Genomic DNA, 20,284 nt, shown 5'->3' with positions numbered 1-20,284 from the left:
CATTTAAATGGTCTGCAAAGGCTAAAATCTTCCCCACACACTCCCCCCCTGCCTTAAACAGTCTCTTTGTTTACTTCTGTTACATAATGACATCACTATGTAACACTTGCGCTTCTATTGGCAAGCGCTCCAACCCATTGTACGTGATAGGCCAAGGGGTTGGACATCTCTTAGTGGTAGACCAATCACAACAGAGACTGAGCTCTGGTTTCAGACAGAGGGTGAAAAGAGGTGCATGACGAGTATGAGAAAAACAAGGAGCTTTTTTAACATGAAAGCATGGAAATATGTTATAGTAGAGGCACAAAATACAAATATTAACCTGAAAATGAGCATGATTATGTCCTCTTTAAAGAAACTATCTTCTTTGTGCTGAAAGACAGTCAGAACAGAGTATGTTGGAGTTGAGGAAGCTTAGAGAGAGAGTAAGAGAGAGCACACACAAAAACACAGCCCCCAAATGTAGCTTCTTAATCTAAAGACTTTGTATTGGCTTTGTAATGTTCTCACCAGGGTGCTTTATAAGGCCCCATCTTTTTTTACCCTGTAGCCTTTTTTCTGGTGCCAATAAGGGCCATGTCTTCCTGTCAAACAAACAAAAAATTGAAAAAGCAACATTTGCAATATTTATGACAGGAGTGGGCTGCTCTCATAACATAACACGTTTACCTTCACGTCAAATCTAGTGGCGATCAGGTGCCTCCTCAAATAGATCAACACAAAAACAGTGTGTGTTTTAGGTGTGTGTGTGTGTGTGTGTGTGTGTGTGTGTGTGTGTGTGTGTGTGTGTGTGTGTGTGTGTGTGTGTGTGTGTGTGTGTGTGTGTTAGGAGAGAGTTTGTAAGGTGGGGGTGCGGTAAGGCAGTGGGAGCAGCAGCGCTTGAGGAGGCGTGGTCCTCTGCGTTGCACGTTGCTAAACGCGAATTTGGCATATAAACGCAAATTTGAGAAGCAGTCCCATGCAGCCAGTAGCACACTGAGCCAGCTGAGGAATTCAACAGGTACCTATAGACATTTCTGAGCTCTCTCTCTCTCCCCGCGTGGATGTACCGACTGCCTGCCCTTATGTTGCTTGTTGAATGGAATTAAAGGCTCCATGGTTTGGAAAACTGCAACTCTCTGCCCTAATCTCAGGGAGCTCTTGCATCTGGAGTATTGCACCTGAGATACTCGATTTGAGGGAATTTAAAGGTAAAAGTGCAGTACTGCACTATGAAATTATTTGTATTGTTATGGACATGTGTGTTTGTATTGCTACAGAAATATGTGGTTCTTATCTAAGGTTTTTTTTTTTTTTTAAGTATTCCTAAAATCATTTGTGCAGTATTATCTTTAGTGGAACCTCGTTTTTGTATCAAACAATGACTACGTTTAGTTAATAAAGGGGTCAATAAAAGGAAATATAAAATGAAATGTCTTTTAATAATTAGCTCCAATAGCTGCACCATACCTTCAGTAAATGTTACGGTACAGTACGGAACTGGTCCTACTGTGTGTACTGATGCGTGAACTATGCACACATACTGCTGAAAGCGGTATCACCCTTACTGTTTGAAGTCCCCTATGATTACAGCATTATTTAAAAAGAGACTGACTATGGATTTAAGGTGCGTTTGGGGCTATTTTATAAAAATGCTGTAGTGTGAAAAAGCTTGTTTAGAAGAGGGTAAATTAATATTGTTTACAGTTATGTGAATTAAGCCATGCATTTGTCAATATTCTCCTATGTTTTACTGCAATTCAAACTAAAGCTATTCTACTCTAAAGAGTTGTGGACTCAAGTCACAAATTCGATTAAGACTCAACATTATAAAAATGTACTTGGAATCGAACACCAATGCTTGCGTATTTAATTGGACTTTAGCCTTTTATCTTTAAAATACCTTTCCAGAGCCAAAACATTGTTTAATATTTAATTAAAAGTCACAAATCGATTCATTTAATGAATTGACTAATGTCAATCCTATTCATTCCAAGCAAATGTACTCTTAATTCACCTGATTTACTTTGTTTGAACCAGTCTGACAGCAAGTTGAAGAAGAGAACCATCAAGGTTTGAGTGGATATAAAATAAATATATATAATTGATTTTGTTTACGTTTTAAAACTACACAAGGTCAACAAAAAACGAATTCAATATGCATAATTTGCAGGTCAAAAAAGCATGACATGTTCAAGAGGCAGCCAGTGAAGGACTCAAAATGCAAAGGCTTTTTGGCTTGGTACTTGTGACTTAGGACCTTGACTTGCAACTTGAGACATACTCGTGACCTGCAAATCCCATCTCTGATACTTTACTACCCTTTTTGTTTTGCAGAAATTAAAAAGTATTTTTGATTCAGCAGTGGGATTAACTCGGTCATGAAGAAGTCTATCCCTCTCCTGGGCTGGGTTAGAGTAGCGAGCCTGTTCCTGTGCTTATCCCAGACTGTCCTGGCTGTGGTCCTCAACAACTCTACAAATCTCGAGTCCATCCTCGACAATTACAGGGACAAGGATGAGGAGTGGTGGAAGGTCAGGTCCAGAGGGAAGAGGGCCATCAGCGAAGGAGACATGCACCTGATCCTGGACCTTCACAACAAGCTGAGGGGTCAGGTCCACCCTCCTGCCTCCAACATGGAGTTCATGGTAGGTCCTAGGGGAAAGCTGCGCCTTATAAACTGTAGGTCAATTTCCTCAAAATCGAATACAAATATTAATTTCATCATGTTTTTATTCAAAGGAAAATGGCACTATCTTGCAATGTTAAATGAAACATAAACCATGATTTGTATGCGATCCAGAATCCAATGGGTTCTTTCTTGGCCCTTCCACCAAGTTTCATGAAAATCGGCTAGTATTTATTTTCCGTAATCCAGTTGACAGACAAACATACAATCACACAGACAAAGGTGGCAGGGGTAATCAATAAACCCTACCAGTATTATTCAAACAAAGTGTCAGAATAAAACGGATACAAATTCAGTTCATTTTGATTGACCCTTTACTGAATGCCCGTCCAACCATAAAGGGCCACAGCAGGCTTTTGGCACTGTAGCTGTGTCAGCATAATAGGGAAGGCAATAAGGACAGAACAAGATCTGCATCCAAAGCCCCCATCACGCTAGCTCCTTCCTCCTGCTTGCCCGCCCTTGCTGACCCTGGCCTACATCCAGCTTTCACCCCCGCAGTGTTGTCCTGCCCTCTGCCTCAACCATCCTGCCCTCCCTCCTTCCCTTCCTGCCCCGCGTCTCCTTACTCTATCGCTCCGTTTCTCCTCCAGCTGACTCTATTTCTCCCTGCCTTCTAGATCTTTAGCCTCACATGCTTTCCCTGAGGCTTTTCTTCACCCTGCTCTGCTTTCACGCTTTCCCTTCGCCTCCTCTCTCCTCATCCATTGCAGCTCACTCAAACCCTGGCCGAGACCCATGTTATCTTTTGTTTGATCCTCCACGCATCTCATTTCGGTGCCACAGCGGTGAATCTATTTCAAACATGTTGAGCCTCGCCGTTTGAAGTGCAGGGCATGGTAGTGTAAATGTATGTTATGTACACTTATCTAGTGTTTCTGAAGCGAGGGATACTATTACTGATTATAATGATGTGGTGAGGCAGGAGAATGATGAGGGCCAAGTGTTTGGTTTTCAGATTACAGGATTTGAAGGCCAGGAGGACTGCAGTTTATTTGCAGCTCTGACTTCTTTATTTCGTTAAAAAAAAGCCACTCAGCAATTCCTTTAAAGCACTGTTGCATCTTAATCTAAGTCTGTCCCTTCTTGCAAAGCAGATTTTCCAGAAAAACAGAACTCTCTAAAGGTAACCATTACAATAATCTTAAATTATAAGCATTTATGTTAAGCAATTTGCGCCTTTTAAATTTCCAAAGGATGGCTCTTGTTTTATTGAGTATTCCCACTGCTGTAAGACATGTGCTTCCCTCTGTAGCAGAGGTGGTCCTCCTGGCAGATGGCTGGAAACAGCTCTGTATTTTTGGAAAATGAATGCTCTTTGGAATGCAAATGGCGACTGTTAGTTGTTACAGTGACCGTTCCCCAAAGGCCAGCGGGCAGTCCATCTTCCTCTGTGATGGATAATTGAGGATGAAGAATAACAAGATCACAGGAAGAATAATGAGCTGACAGTGATCATTAGTATCCACTGTCGATTATTTGTAGTAAACTGTATCGTCATTATAACCTGCAGGAGTAGTGACACATGGCCTGTGCAGGTGGGTAATATTTAATTACAAGTAATCTAAGTTATAATGGGTGCTTTAAACGTTTCTAATGGCGAAGTTTTTCAATCTGTTCAAAGCGGATTTGTTAAGGTTAAAGGTGGGTTAGGTAATTTTGGAGAAACCAGCTAAAGTGCGCTAGAATTTGAAAATACACAATTATTATTGCTGTTATTATTATTATTATTATTGTTGTTGTTGCTATAATGCAGGGGTATTCAATTGCATTTCAAAGAGGTCCAGTAAGAGAAAATGTAATTAAATGCTCTGTTTTCGCTGTCTACCTTCCGCCATTTGAAATTACTCCGACTGTTTCTCTCCTCTTGTCGTGTCTCTGTGTGTGTTTGAATCTATCGTGCTGACTGCACCGATTTGATTGCCTGAGTAGCGTCACCTCCTTAAAACATTAAACAATAACTTTTTTAAACCTTTTTATTTTTATGTTTTAAAGATNGAAATTACCCCCAAACCAAGGACGCGGCCTCGGTGGATTTCCAAGTATGCTGGAGATTGGAACAGTCCTTCGGCGGCACTCAATGACGTAGCATCCTTGAAATATTGGCTTGGAAGCCAGTTTCCTCGAGATTGAGAAACGGCCGGTGTGTATCGCAATGATGCTCGAAATGTCCCTTATAGGCCTCCATCTGTTTCCGGTGACTTTATTTTGAAATTCAGTTCCTGAGGAACGGCAAAAAAGCCAGATATTATAGAATTAAACAAATAAATAAAAACAAGGATAATTGTGTGTTATTGTTGAGTAAATAACAGTGTGTTATTTAGAAAAGACTAATAAATTAGAAGGAACATCTTTTTTTTTTAAATACAGATTTCAGTTTTCTTAGGCTCTGAGCCCCATTTATTTTCCTCGCGGACAGCTAAAAAAGTCCGACATCATACGATTTAAAATAAAAACAATAATCGTGGCTTGATATTGAGTAAGAACATGTTTTTATGAACCACACAGCTTCCTGTCTTCAAAAAGACAAAAATATGTGGTGCAGGCACAAAACACACTACCAATAGAAATACATTGCTTTTAAAATCGTGTTGGTGAACACAAATCAATAGATTAAATGTTGTGACTATAACACGAAATGCCGTGAGACTGGGTTGTACAGTAAGGGCAGTCATGGTACTGTGCCTACTTTTAATCTGGTTTGTGAGTTAATAAATAAACTCGTAAAATCTCCTTATAGATCGATTCCCTCAAAAAGAAGGAGTAAAACCGTCTGATTACATTAGCGCAAGTGAACAGACATAAAGACTAATTCAATATGAATGTGTGACTTTGAGAAGCTTCCAGATCTGTGTAGAGTCCTGAGAAAGTTTAGTGAAACAGTCGACAGATATAAATACACATCAACCGACAGAAAAGCCAGCAATGGGGAGATGATTACCATGTTTCGCCACCAAAACACAGCTGCTAACTATGTTAAAATAATAACAATGTCTAAATCTATGAGTAGCAAAAGGGCTGAGAGGAGGAAGTCCAACCACACACTCGAACACCAGCACTCACACACACGTTACTTCTCAGTCTGCCCACAGTGATTGTTCGCCCACATGCACGGTGTGTGTCCACCCAGGAGCTAACCGCTTGAGGAGCCGGCTACATAGCATGAGAGTGGTTGAATGAGATGCATTTAGAAAGTGCCTAACTTTTACACATGCAGAACTACACATTCATTCACGGAAGTGTATTCACGAACACACGAACACACGAACACATACAGTGTTTTTCTGTGTCAAAATTTCAAACATATCTCCAAAAACCTCATAATTGCCATGTCCGTTTGACGTTTCGGTATTTTAGTGACCAACACAAACAATCAAAAAGGTTTAATTGCTATAACTGGCAACTCAGGAGTGTGTTGTTAGACTTACACAAATATCAGTCACGACTATTTATCTATTTGCTATGAAAAGACTTATACTTTCCCTTACAGCTAAATGTCATGGATTAAGTGTTCAAGGCCTCTATCTAGAGCTATTTACAGAATCACAAGATGACACTTACGACTTTAAGTTAAAAAATATAGGACCAAAGTAGGGTGACTAGGTTTAGTTTGGTCTTAGAGAGAACATTCTGAAGGCTTTGGCCCTGATTTACTGAAGCATTCAACGTATGCAGTGGCTTGCTGAGAAGTGTGGCCCACAGAGGGGAGAGTAGGTCCTCGAACTTGTTGGGGGCCCTCTCAAAGATGCCAGGTTATACTCTGCTGAGTTCAACACATCAAGTTCAAGGGGCCATGTTTCCTTTCTCCAGGGGCTCAGAATTCCTAGCAGTGCACCTGGGCCCCTTTTAAATACTGCACACTCGGCCATGTTTTAGAGAACATTTTGGAAGAGTTATACATTGTTTGATACTGTCTTCATTGTATGTGTTGTAATAGCTTCCATCCACTTTATCATCATTCATTGCAAAGGCATTTTTTGTGAGGCATGATTTCTGTTTCTTAAAAGATGTTTGCAGGCTAAACGTCATGGCACGACAAAGACGCTAGTCCAAGGTTCACAGTTAGATCTCTCTTATACAGAGAGTATCTGTATGAGCTATTACACTGCTTAGATTGTAACTATAAAGTTGAAAAACTACTTCCAAGGAAAAGTTTAACACTTTCTAAAACAGTGGTCCTGTGAGGATTTTATTTCATAGAACTCCCTCTTTGAGAGCTTTAATGTTCCAAAACGTGCATATGAAGTATTTTCAGTAAACGAGTAAGAGAGAGAACAATTGATTAATTTTACTGATGCACTAACGTAAACAAGACAATTTAGAAACCAGCCAACAGGCCTTTAAACAATACAAGCTAATAGGTTACCGTTTAATCCAGACAAATGTGCATTTAATAGTCTGCAATGAGCTAAAAATCAAAGAATTCCCTCATTTAGCATCACCATCTTAAAAAAAGTTAGTAAAAACCATATGCAATAGCAAGACCACCAAACCAAGCAGTTTCAAATAAACAAACAAAGGTAGATGTCTGCCAGCGGCATTTTTCTGAATGATTATTATTATTGCCATTAATGAGATTTGAGGATGGATTACACGGTAAATATGGAGAGTGGTATGTCTTAGGAGATCTCATAACTCTCAGCATGATATCCAATAGCACATTTCCCAAAATGTAAAACTACTCATTTTAAATAAGTATCCTGTAAACCACTGTAGAGCCTTTAGGGCATCCTGGTTTACCGACCCACTGTAATGGACTGCTTGGCTTAGTGGGTGGCTTCACATCTGACCAAACCAGCTGTCTGTCTGACTGATTGAGTCATGATGCACAAACTAAATTCCATGCTGCTTGCCTACTCTTAATGCTTGAGAAAGCCTCTAATTGACTGCCATGATGGCGGAATGACTAATTTCTGACTGACAGGCTGGCCAACTGCCCGGAGCAGTTCACAGGGGTCCTGTGCCAAAGGCCGCCTCTGCAACAAGATCCTGTGAACTTTGACAGCACTGCGATGCTTGACTTCTTTCTCCAGGCGACCTGGCACAAACCCAGTTAGCATATGTTTTCTTGGTTTCTATTTTCTTGATGTGGTATGTAAAGGGTCATGTCTATTTCAGAGCAACATCACTTGCCTCATGTGACGGTTAGACTGGACATACTGTATAAACATTGACCAATATTGGACTTTTCAAGTAATTTGTTCTGTTGACATTTGAATGACCTGTTGTCGGAAGATAGTGTTTTAAGACACCTTTTTGTAACGTCTCCACAAAACTGAATCTTATAGAAATGCTCAAAGACTTCTAAAATGTACACAAAAGATCAGGTAAAAATATCAATAGCTTCCAAAGGAAATTGTTTATTTTTCTATGCCCTCCTTTTTCACAACTTGTCATACCCCATTTACTTGCAAAGTAACAGAGCGTGTCTGCCTTACTGTATGTGGATGTGTGTCTAATGTCCGTGTGTACTCTGTAAGTGTGTGTGGCTCTTCATGAGAGTTGAGAGGTGACTGACAGGGAATGTTTAGCTGGAATACACATCTGTGCCCATCCAGATGAGGGAAACGGAAATGCATCCTGGGAAGTTGAGATCAGCGAAACACAAAGCTGGTCTTTGTCTCTGCAGCTTTTGGCACAGCCCTTAACATCTCTCTTAACTGACATTGAGCTGAAAAGAGGAGTGATAGAAAACACTGCATGAACATGTACACAAAGAGTAATGTTGATAAAAAAATAAAGCAAATAAAAAATGGTTGTCAACTTATATTTTAGGCATTTGGGTACAGCATTAGCAAAAATGTAATCTCAAATTGAATTGACAGGATGTAAACTGGTTCAGGCAAAACCTTTGCCTGAACCAGTGGCATTTCTTTGCACTTAACTTGAAGAGAGCAAAGCCAACTGCTAAATAAGATCTCCTTCCTGGACCTGAAACAAGCAGCTTTCTCTTCCTGTGTTCCCTACAGTTTCTGGAAACACCCACAGCTTTCTAGAAAGAAATTTCTCTCAAAACTTTCACCCGCAGATGAATTTGAGACGTTGTTGAAATGCCCAGATTCCTCAGGCTATCCGGACGCTGTAGGGACTGATATTAAAAAGTGTGGCCACTCAAACCATATGTCTGTAACCATATGTCCGCTAAAGATGAAAACAAGTATTACATAATACAATGTGTAAACTGAGGAGCACAGTCGAGCCTGTGCATTGGGGTTTGCAGACTTTGGAAAGTATAGTTTATTGATTTTATAACAATAAGAAATTACACAAAAAACATTTGAATGTAATCTCTGTATGTTTTAATTTTGATGCGCATTCCTGGCCAGCCAGGATCCATTCATATAAATCTGTAAACAAAGGCTGGGAAATGCAGCACACAATAAAACAATATGTTACATACACAATATTTACAAACACATGAATATACTTATTATAGTTATTGCTTGTCCTTTATAAAAATAAAATAAAAAGCTTGTGTGACAAATATATGTTACGCATGCAGAATCAGTTTCAGCATCTACTGTTTATTGCTGGTATTGCTCTTTGGTAATGTGTTAGAAATATGAATAAACAAAAGATAACAGTAGCAAACATTTAATCAAAATGTGTTCAGTATTATTTACATTATTATTTACAAATATATACAATTGTATTCTACTGGATTTTGTAGGGTGCAACATCAACTTGATACAACGTGATAAAAAAAACAGCAAGATATACGGCAGCCCCAATGTAATTATTATCGATATTTTGGTAAGACATAATATTATGGCAAAAGACATCCAGGATCATCATTCTCACCAAACTTGGAGGAGAAGCATTGAGTACAACTCTCTTACATATTTTGGGTCAGAAGGTGAAAACCTGAATTTACTGTATGACTGGATGTAATTACAGGTTGAAAGATGATAATGAGTGGGCTTGCTGGATGTGAAGCGGCCTTGTCTGATGGTACTCTGTCCATTGGGAGCGGTTCTTCAGATGATTGCAAACACTCTGAAGGCTTTTCCAACTGTCGGGTTCACTAAGCTGGAAAAAAAAGAACAAGGAGTGAACAAAGATGTCAACAGTGAACCCCCCCATCCCCCTTTGCTTTTAAACTACGATTTCTGAATATTTATAAATGAATTTAGTCCGTCCAGAATGCACCAGGAACAGCAACATTTTCAAAGGTCAGCTGATCTACTGATCTATTACATTTTCCTTTGAATAGGCTAAGAAATTGACTGCATCCCTCTGGTTGGCATTTTTCTAACATACCATAATTTTCGGACTATAAGCCGCACCTGAATATAAGCCGCGGCAGCGGCATACCACTCTCGGTTCCACTTTTACTTTTGCGCGCTACCTGTCTCACTCTTTTCCGGCCTCCAGCTTTTCCTGCTGGAACCCGCCGCTTAAAGGTGGGGGTCCGCGGACCGGCCATAGAGCCCATAGAGTTAAAGGTGTTGGCCGTTAGCAGCAAAAATCCATAGATTAGCCGCACCGTTATATAAACCGCAGCGTCGAAAAATAGGGAAAAAGGCGCGGCTTATAGTCCGAAAATTACGGTAGTTTGTCTATGTTGCTTGGTGAAAAACTCGGAAATAGAACCCTCCTTCTCAGTTCTTGGTTTGTATGTTTAACCCCTCTGAAAATGTTGGTGGATAATCTGACTGGAATTACCATTACTGTATTTTGAACATTGTGGGTTTACTGTATATATGTGTACTTTTGTTTTGAACCCTGCAGTACCTCTCTGAGGAGATGCTATTCTGGTAGCTGCCGCTGTACTGCCTCCTTTTCTCCACAGGCATCACGTCGAGGTACCCTCCTGCCTCATTCTTGATAACTCCAGAATGAATGGCTGCCCTGCAGATACTGGATTTCTGAAAGAGAAATAAACAAATTATTGATACTCTGCAGTAATTTAAGACACTATTCATGTTATTAAATACTATATATTTGCTTTACTGACTATTATGTCAACATGAAGTCAATGAAAGACTCCATTTATGACAATGATGCAAGAACTTACATCTGAGAAGTATGTTGTCCCTATGACTCGTGCTCCACTCTCCCGCACACAGTTCCTGGGACAATACAACCTGAAGAAAAAGACAGAGGTTTATTTAGTACCTGAAATAATGTCAGTGCATAGACAGGATTTAATGTATGTTATTGTTTTAAATGCAGAGCCTGATAATTATAGGTTATTGTTGGATTGATCGTTGACGATACTGAAGCGTTAGCAGGTTAGCTAATGGTATATTAGCATACTCTGGCTATAGGCTAGTGGTGATACTTTGATCTGAATCTTACATGTCACATGGGCCAAATAGCTACTATTACCTAGAATAACTGTGACTCATTGGTCAAGTCGATTGTGGTTAAATTGAGTGAGATATTTTCAGTCTCCTTAAGGAATACATCTAAAGCAGAATGTTACCTGGCACAGTGTCGCACAGGTTTCTTGTAAGGGCAGAAAAGTGCAACAGTGGTGTCACATCTTACTGCCTTGACTGAAAGAAAAAAAGGCAATGTACAATGAATGTGTTTCTGTATGCAGATGACATGTTGTTATATATCTTCAATGAGATACAAATAGTGTATGCTCCTTACCAGGAACTGTCTCTATTTTGAAGGAATTTGCACTTCGGTTTTTCCTGCAAATTTAAGAAAAGGGCATGATCCATCATTCCAATTTTACTCAATAGAAAAAGACTAAATAAATAGACTGCTTCATACCCTATTGATTGGATACCATTCTTGTATGACTTGCTGAATTGTTGTTTTCTACCCAGTCTTGTCACATCCAGCCATCCTCCATCATTGTCAATAACACCAGCGTGCAAACCAGCTCCACACACACTGGATTGCTGCCATAAAAGGCAAAGTCAAAATATAACTTTAAATCAACCTACATTTTAGGGCTTTAAGAAAATATCAAAACACTTGACTAACACAATAGTGATACTCAAGTATAAATACACTGAACAAAAATATAAATGCAACACTTTTGTTTTTGCTCCCATTTTTCATGAGATGAACTCAAAGATCTAAAACATTTTCTACATACACAAAATAACCATTTCTCTCAAATATTGTTCACAAATCTGAAAAAATCTGTGATAGTGAGCACTTCTCCTTTGCCGAGATAATCCATCCCACCTCACAGGTGTGGCATATCAAGATGCTGATTAGACAGCATGATTATTGCACAGGTGTGCCTTAGGCTGGCCACAATAAAAGGCCACTCTGAAACGTGCATTTTTGCTTTATTGGGGGGGTCCGTAAACCCTAGGGTTAAACCCTAACCCTAACATGTCACCCATTGCGCATGTTTGGGATGCTCTGGATCGGCGTATACGACAGCGTGTTCCAGTTCCTGCCAATATCCAGCAACTTCGCACAGCCATTGAAGAGGAGTGGACCAACATTCCACAGGCCACAATCAACAACCTGATCAACTCTATGCGAAGGAGATGTGTTGCACTGCGTGAGGCAAATGGTGGTCACACCAGATACTGACTGGTTTTCGGACCCCCCCAGACCCCCCCAATAAAGCAAAACTGCACGTTTCAGAGTGGCCTTTTATTGTGGCCAGCCTGAGGCACACCTGTGCAATAATCATGCTGTCTAATCAGCATCTTGATATGCCACACCTGTGAGGTGGGATGGTTTATCTCGGCAAAGGAGAAGTGCTCACTATCACAGATTTTTTCAGATTTGTGAACAATATTTGAGAGAAATGGTTATTTTGTGTATGTAGAAAATGTTTTAGATCTTTGAGTTCATCTCATGAAAAATGGGAGCAAAAACAACAGTGTTGCGTTTATATTTTTGTTCAGTGTATATGTTTTGTGATACTGTATCTAAAATAACTGCATGGATAAAAATACGTATCGTATCCCCAGATTTTTGCAAATAAACAACCCCAATAAATTGTCCATGGATACATAAATGTAATTGCAGGTTTAAAAAAAGTATTGAAAATGTAAGTTGTCTCTGGTGATCCTTTACCATGTCATAATGTCCACTCCCAATGACTCTTCCAGGGCTGTCGAGGCAGCCAGGTGGACACTCATATCTAAGGAAAGGAACAAGAGTATAGTGAACACATTATAGTTGACTATTTTACTTTACATTATTTATGATCTACTCCCATCTGAGTTGTCCTGATAATTCCCACCTAACTTATCACATGATATTTTCCAGAATTTGCATCAAGTGTCACTATATTCCAAAGCATTTACCTGTTACAGGTTGTTCCCTTGCACCGATCTCTCAGTTTAGTCTCACAGTCGACCTGTTGACCTACAATACAAAATAAAAAATAGCTTTTACAACCTCATTTTAATACCAGTAATGATGTACACTCTCAAAACGGCTTCACAGAGAGAGATGTAGTATTTTCAGAGCATTGCTTACACATCTGCTCTGTGTTGAGAACCTGGTTTCTCTCCAGGTTGTCGTTGGGTGAGGGGTCTGGTGTCTGGGCCCTGGTCTGCGGCTCCCTGTCCCTCACTGGTTCTGTTTCAGGTTCAATGTAGTTGGTCTCCTCAAGCTCAGGAGCTGGACGCCTGTCAACACCCCCATCTAAAAACATGGATACAAGATTGTCACTGTATTGTATTTAATTTGAGCCCATTTTCTCTTGGTTAAACTATTAACTTTAAGGGTAGGTATAAAGGTATGTAAGGAGATAAGATAAGGCAAAAATTAGTAAGACTCTTGATCCTAACTCACCTTTGTAGCAGAGATTGTCCCTGCAGCCTCCAGCATAGCTAGCTGGACATGCAGAACAGGGTGATCCATATTTGTACGGAGCATGACCCCACCAGTTGCCTCTGAAAAAAATAGTTTTTGTCGTAGTTAAAAAAGGGAAACAAATATATATCTGATAATGAGATACAACATTAATGGTTTAAGTTTTGATCTCAGTTATTTTGCGGATGCTGAAACATGCCAAAACGTACGGTGGAGAGTAGTTGCAGACCAGATAGACAGCTTTAGTCCAGATCATTCCCCACACGTTCATGTTGTAACACACATTAATGGCACAACCAATACGATTGCTTGTTGCCCACACCAACTGAAAAATGTAAATACACACAGAAACAAAGTCAAAAGTTCAGTAGTGCTCTCACCTTTGGTGGAGCTTGTAACTGAATTTTCCAAAGGCAGATGTCAAGTGCTCTACTATCTGCAGTAGAGCAGGATTTTACATAATACATCTGGGTCTCACAATCGCATGAGAATACATGGTAAATCGATAGGTTTCAGCTAATCCAATGGAACCAAAAAAGAAAATTACTACAGATTACAGATATACAATGATATTGACATTGAACTAGTATAAGCAGATAAAGGGATCTGCAAGAAATGTCCTCTAATATGACAGGTCGATAAGAGAGGTGTTTGTGACAAAAAAGGCTGACAAAGAGGGTAAAATAGGAGGTCTATTCAGCCAAAACAAACAACTTTTAGCAAATATTTAATTCTAAATAAAAATGTTGTTAATTAAAAAGCCTAAAGTATTCCAAAAGCAACTCTGACTATAGATACATGGAAGTAAAAAAGCCCTTACCTGAGTGTAGTGGGTACAAACAGGTCCTGAACATCTCAATGGGCAGTGTGGGTTACACTCCTGGGAGTAGGGATAGCTGTAGTGCCTCACCTCATCGTACCATGCCTGCACATGATAGGTAGGGGGACGGTCCCTAAAGTCCCAGAAAAAGTGTTACACTGCATCTTTTTATAACGTCAACAAAAAGACATGTGACAAAAACTATATTGAAGAACGAACGTCCATGAACGTATTCTCATCTCATTTGTTGGTAAAGACACACTGCATTGTTTTAGGTTTCCGTTAGCAAGGCAATTCACCTGTAACAAAATGAAAGGCCATCATGGAGCATTACAAGGAAAAAGTCTTCCCTTTTTTAACATTTTCAATGAAGACATTTTAAAACAAATATACACAGGGGTTATTGATGACATTAAAGAAGGTTGCTCTGAATGAGATGGGCCATTTCCAGCCTCCTTGGACCAAGCATTCATACAGTTAGTGAAAATATGTCAGGGTCATTAAAGTTGCATTTATATTTGTTTACCCATTTGGGGGCAACAAAACAGGCTGAAGAAAACTGTTACATATTATTACCCTATGAAGGCAAATGTGTAAGCAAACAATTGTTTAGGTGGCAGACCTGGCACAACATTAGCCTGTATGCGAAGTTGTGTTCCTGACCCCGTTACTAAGGTAAGTCCAATATTCAGTCTCTCTGTAGTTGTTTAATTAAACATGAGACAGGAACAGTGGTATCCTGAGTAAGAGACATTATCATTAAAATACTGCTGTATAAAAAAATCATATAACTGTCAAAATTCTTTCCACTTTGTACATACACACCTGCCCCAATGCGCTCCAAGGTTTTGGCCTATTTGTGTCAACATGTGGCTCGGCCCGTGTTCCCATCGGCAGGTATGTGCCCAGTGCTCTGCGCTCCTCTCTAATTCATGATCCCATATCTGGGGAGAACACACACGAACACACAAAAGGTCCAGGGTTAAGTTGTTACGTGCCTTTGGAAAGATGAACATAATCCTACTCTAAAGGTCCGCTAGGGTATGTAGCTCATATTTTTGTCAGCTGGTACATAAAGCATTAGGTTCAGTAATATTAGTTTTCTTTTGGGCTCCAGGTTAAACTCAATGAGTTTGTTTGAGTTCAGAGCTTCTTTGCCTCCAATTGATGTTTGCAGACCTGGAACTCCTGGATTACCTTCATGATTTAAGTGGGCTAAGTGGCCACTTACCATAGTTGAGGCTGTAATTGCTACTCATTGCATTTTTTAAGATATCGAGTAAACTAAACTACTTTAAATTCCATTGTACTTAATCTGAAAGTAACCTGAGTGAAAGTGAACCTGAAAGATGAACCTGCTCTTTACTTTAGGGTAAAGTGGCTGTATGTATGTCTCTCGAAAATTTAACACAGTATAGTCAAAACTAGGCCCCTCCTATTAGGCACACACATGTACTCTCCTACGCACAGACACATACATGAGAGGGAAGGAACACAGAGAGGTATCACTACCACCACATCAACTTGCAGTGTTGTGCTACTATTCATTGCGGTTGTTTCCAGTAAGTTTTGGTCTCATAAAACAAGCTGAGGCAGAAAAATATGACAAATAAAAGCTACCTAAAACAGAGACTCTCTGTTTTGGGGGCTTGAAGCCATTTTTACTGTAAAAACTTCCCACAAAGCAGGAAAGCAGATTATTCAGTATCTCCAATGTACCGTATTTTAATGGTGACTTTGTTTGTGAGGGAGAAGAAAAGGTGCAGTGTGCTCTGTCGTTGAACTGTTTGGTTGCATTACAGCTATCACACGTCAAAACTAACAGGATAATGCTCAAGTGTGGAGTTGCAACTGCTGTGATTTACCACTATAATGTGTTCCATAGGCTTGGCAAGGCTAGCACACTGTGCACAGTGTTGCTCATTCACTGTGGTGCTGCTTACTGTTCAGGTCTGATTGGAGAAGAGACATTTTGACTCTTTGGCTCTTTACTCCTTTGGCCATGGTCCAGCTGTGGCTGAGATGCCAACACTGTTGTTGTGTGTTTTCTGCTTTGCCCTTCTTACAATATGCTTCCAATATCATTACATAATATTTAAAGTGTTTGGTCAAATTTGGATCATTCCAATTGTTTCCACCTTCGCCAAGGAGGTTACGTTTTCGTCTTGGTTTGTCCCTCTGTAGGATTACGGAAGAAATTGTTTGTTTTTTTAGGAATTTCATTGGAACGTCTAAAATTTGCAGAGAATATCCATTACATTTTGGTTTGGATCCAAATATCTGCGGGGAAACACAAAATTTAATGATGTGTCACTTTCTCCAACATTGCTATAAGGGCATTGGTGCTACAGTATATTCATGTCATCGAATAATAAAACAAATGTATGTATGATAAAAGGAAGACAACGTGTTCTTTAAATGCTCTAAGCCAGCGGTTTTCAAAGTGTGAGGCGCGCCTCCCCTGGGGGGCGCCAGAGAGCTTCAGGGGAGGCGCAGCGTGAGACACAAAAGAACGAGAAAAAGACGAGTAAAGTGACACTTGCCCACTTGTGGCTGTCTGTGGAGACCGAGTTCCCCCACCTCGCCAAAAAGGCTGTAAAAGTGCTCATTCCCTTCACCTCCACCTACCTGTGTGAGTGCAGGTTTTCCGCATTGACTTTGATCAAAAGCAAGTAGGCTACCGGTCAAGGCTGCAGCCAGAGGATGATCTGCGTTTATTCCTCTGTGCATCAAAGACGCAGACTCATTGTTCCCACTAAAGTAGGGGTGAGTGTAATAAGGAGGCAAAGTTGACGTTCAGTGTGTTACCGGGAGCATATAAGGATTTATCCACCATGTTGAAAATGTTAAAAAAAATATGTCTTGAGAACACGGCGTGCGGAAATATACGGGTCGTGCTGCAGCTAGATGTGCCTGTCCTCTGTAAGAAGGTGTCGGCGACTGACATGCAAGGAAGAACGGCTGTCCACAGGCTGTTCCAACTTTAACAACTGTATTAACTTCCAGGGTAGTGAATTGAACATGCAATTGTAATTGGGTGTGTGGTATATTTTCATGCACGGACACGCATGTTCCACAACACACAAACTGAACAACACTCAATTTTCCGATCGCTACCAGCGTCCTTGCGATCTTGTTATAATAACAAGTGCACGTTACTGATGCAATATGGTTGAGACCATTCGGGCTTATTCTAGAGGGGTGCAAGGAATAGTCCAAGTAGTGAGGGAGTTTTATACAATATGTTTAAAACATAAAAATAAAAAGGTTTAAAAAAGTTATTGTTTAATGTTTTAAGGAGGTGACGCTACTCAGCCAATCAAATCGGTGCAGTCAGCACGATAGATTCAAACACACACAGAGACACGACAAGAGGAGAGAAACAGTCGGAGTAATTTCAAATGGCGGAAGGTAGACAGCGAAAACAGAGCATTTAAATTACATTTTCTCTTACTGGACCTCTTTGAAATGCAATTGAATACCCCTGCATTATAGCAACAACAACAATAATAATAATAATAATAATAACAGCAATAATAATTGGGAGGGGGGGAGCGGCTGTTCTTATGTTCTCTGGGGGGAGGCTCACCTACCTACTGTCTCGCGTCTTGTTGAGTCGGATGATGAACACTAAGGAAGTTTCGGGACGGACCCAACCTTGGTGGTAGTGGAGGAGTCCTGGGAGAGTCAGGGTGGTGTTGATCACCCCCCCGGTGGTTGTACTAGCGGGTTGCCGGTTCGACCGTCCATCTCAACGACGTTAACAGACTTTTTGTCGGGAACGTTTGGGAAGAGGAGACCAAAATTACTCATTAGACGTCGTAAGTAACAACCACGTCGTCGGGAGTTTCGATAGGAATTGGGGACACGGAGTAACTCGCCGTACAATCCTCGAATTACACAAAACTAATTTAATACCTATGTAAAATTCTCACTGCTCCACGCAGTGCACAATTTACGATAGTAAGCTGAGATTCACTGACCGCACTTGATCGAGACGTCCTGTAAGCTCAGTAAGGTAAACAACATAGTCTGTAAGGTAGATTCCGTGGAACCACGACGTCCAGCGTTTCAGGTAAAGTGAATCCTGGATGTGAGTGTCTTCACATTACTAGGCCGTCAGTGAGTCATGCGTCTGTAATGTGTCCACGGCAAGAACTTAAGTATATCTAGTCCCGAANCTACCAGGGGTGCAGGATGCACCAACCGGCAGGGACGGGGACCCGGGACCAGTCCCAACAAGTTTCAAAAGAACGCTATTCGCCGTCAGACGAGCGCCCAGGTCCCGGGTCCCCGTCCCTGCCGGTTGGTGCATCCTGCACCCCTGGTAGGGAGACGATGAAGTCTTCGGCATGTCCAGGGGAATTAAATGTCTTACAGTAACTTGACCAGCTCCCTTGACTTTCAGTGTAGCGGGGTAAAGGAGGAAAAATCCCACCCCTTTGGCACGGGCGGTATCCATTGCCCGGGAGAAAGCCTGACTACGTTTAACAGTGTAGCTGCTGTAGTCAGGGGAGAAGCGAATCCTCCGTCCATCAATCGTGAGCGGGGCTTTCTTTGCGTTGAAAATCAAAGTGCGGGTAGCGCCCACCTGCTTCTTCCTGTCGTCGCTGTAGATACGATGAGCTCGCATTAACTCGCCCTTTAGATTACTTAAGGAGGGGAACCACTTTGGAAGCGAGTGTGTCAGACATTGCATGGTGTTAGACCCCTCAAGTCCTTCTGCTAGCCCAGTTATACGGACGTTGCACCTTCTGCTCCGGTCCTCCATGTCCGCTAGCTTGAGTTGCATCATGTCCAGCGTAGCCTCGTGGGTGGCTAGCATACCCACATTTTTCACCACATCTAACCGTGGCCGTTTCTCAATCGCGAGGAAACTGGCTTCCAAGCCAATATTTCAAGGATACTACGTCATCGAGTGCCGCCGAAGGACTGTTCCAATCTCCAGCATACTTGGAAATCCACCGAGGCCACGTCCTTGGTTTGGGGGTAATTTCGAGGCTGCACATGGGTAGACTTTGCGTCCTTCAAATCCCCACAATGCTTTGCGCACGGACCAGAAGCACACATTTAAATGTAAGTATGTAGTGGCGTAGAACATGTGTTGGTAAATATGTTACTTTGTTGCATTTGTTATCACCAAATATGTGTTCCGTGAAAGTAAAGCAAGTTTATAATTAGATAGACATCATGAGGTATTTATTTTCGGTACAGTTTATGTTGAAACCGTTAGAGAGAGTGGCACACTTGTTAGCCTGTTCCATTCTTCTTTCGTTTCCGAAGCCGTGGCTTGGAAGTATACTTGCTTCATTTCTGAAGGAAGTGACTTGGAAGTGTGCGACTACCAAGCCAGTATCCTCGCGATTGAGAAACGGCCCGTCTCTGGGGTTGATTCATCTCATGTTTGCGTGGATCTGAGGCTCTAAAAACACCGCACAGTGAGGATGGGGAATATGTTTATTCAAGAAACACAACATGTGGAACACTTTAAAGCCGCCACACTGTGCGAGCGGGGGGGATTCAACAGCAAGCGGGCGACGTGAGCATGGCTGACATATCAAGTGGTTAAATGTAATTTGTATAGGCTTTAAGAGTTCCTCATCCATTGACTTGTATCTGCATAATCCATATTATACTGTGGCTTTATTGGCTGCTCACTGGGCCCGAGGACATGCTCTGTATTTCTTATGGATGTGGGTACAAGAACACATGCAAGGCAAAACTGTGTTCTTCTAGATTTCACAGTGAGCAGTTGATAAATAATAATATCTGTGTGGATAAGAGAAACTATCGCTGGAGGGAACACAGGGATTTTAGCCTTTGCAGACCATTTACATGCACTAAAACCTATATAACACACTACAAGAGAGGGAGAACCCCAACACAAATCATACTAGGGTCTCTCATAGACTTCTATTCTCACACTGTGGCTTTATTGGCTGCTCATTGAGCACGAGGACATGCTCTGTGTTTCTTATCGCTGTGAAAACACATGAAAAGTGTGTGTCTCCTTGGTGTGTAATGGAAAATCAGTTATTGCCAGTGTG

At 41.0% G+C, this 20,284-nt stretch overlaps 1 protein-coding gene across 1 annotated transcript; it reads right to left on the bottom strand.

The window, feature by feature from the left end:
* Positions 1-8,968: 8,968 nt before the first annotated feature.
* On the bottom strand, positions 8,969-19,062 carry crispld1b (cysteine-rich secretory protein LCCL domain containing 1b). The gene is made up of 14 exons (XM_010789265.1): positions 18,445-19,062; positions 15,063-15,181; positions 14,238-14,370; positions 13,627-13,742; positions 13,397-13,497; positions 13,079-13,246; positions 12,904-12,964; positions 12,671-12,737; positions 11,396-11,526; positions 11,270-11,313; positions 11,097-11,169; positions 10,686-10,755; positions 10,403-10,536; positions 8,969-9,697 (listed from the first exon to the last, which is right to left on the bottom strand). The coding sequence occupies exons 1-14, from the start codon at positions 19,060-19,062 to the stop codon at positions 9,646-9,648; spliced, it is 1,887 nt and encodes a 628-aa protein (XP_010787567.1). The 3' UTR covers positions 8,969-9,645.
* Positions 19,063-20,284: the final 1,222 nt, after the last annotated feature.

The sequence above is a fragment of the Notothenia coriiceps genome, unplaced genomic scaffold, assembly GCF_000735185.1.
Source record: "Notothenia coriiceps isolate Sejong01 unplaced genomic scaffold, NC01 NC01_scaffold00032680, whole genome shotgun sequence".
Classification (NCBI taxonomy): Eukaryota; Metazoa; Chordata; class Actinopteri; order Perciformes; family Nototheniidae; genus Notothenia; species Notothenia coriiceps.
This window is presented reverse-complemented; position numbering and strand designations above follow the sequence as displayed.

Bases quoted from the DNA above. Each gene is read 5' to 3' on its own strand.
- crispld1b (XM_010789265.1), bottom strand. From the start codon at position 19,062: ATGCTAGCCACCCACGAGGCTACGCTGGACATGATGCAACTCAAGCTA. The intron at 15,182-18,444 runs GTTGGTGCATCC...TGTTCTCCCCAG, and splicing joins CCGGGTCCCCGTCCCTGCCG to ATATGGGATCATGAATTAGA. The intron at 12,965-13,078 runs GTAAGCAATGCT...TTTGTATTGTAG, and splicing joins TCTCAACACAGAGCAGATGT to GTCAACAGGTCGACTGTGAG.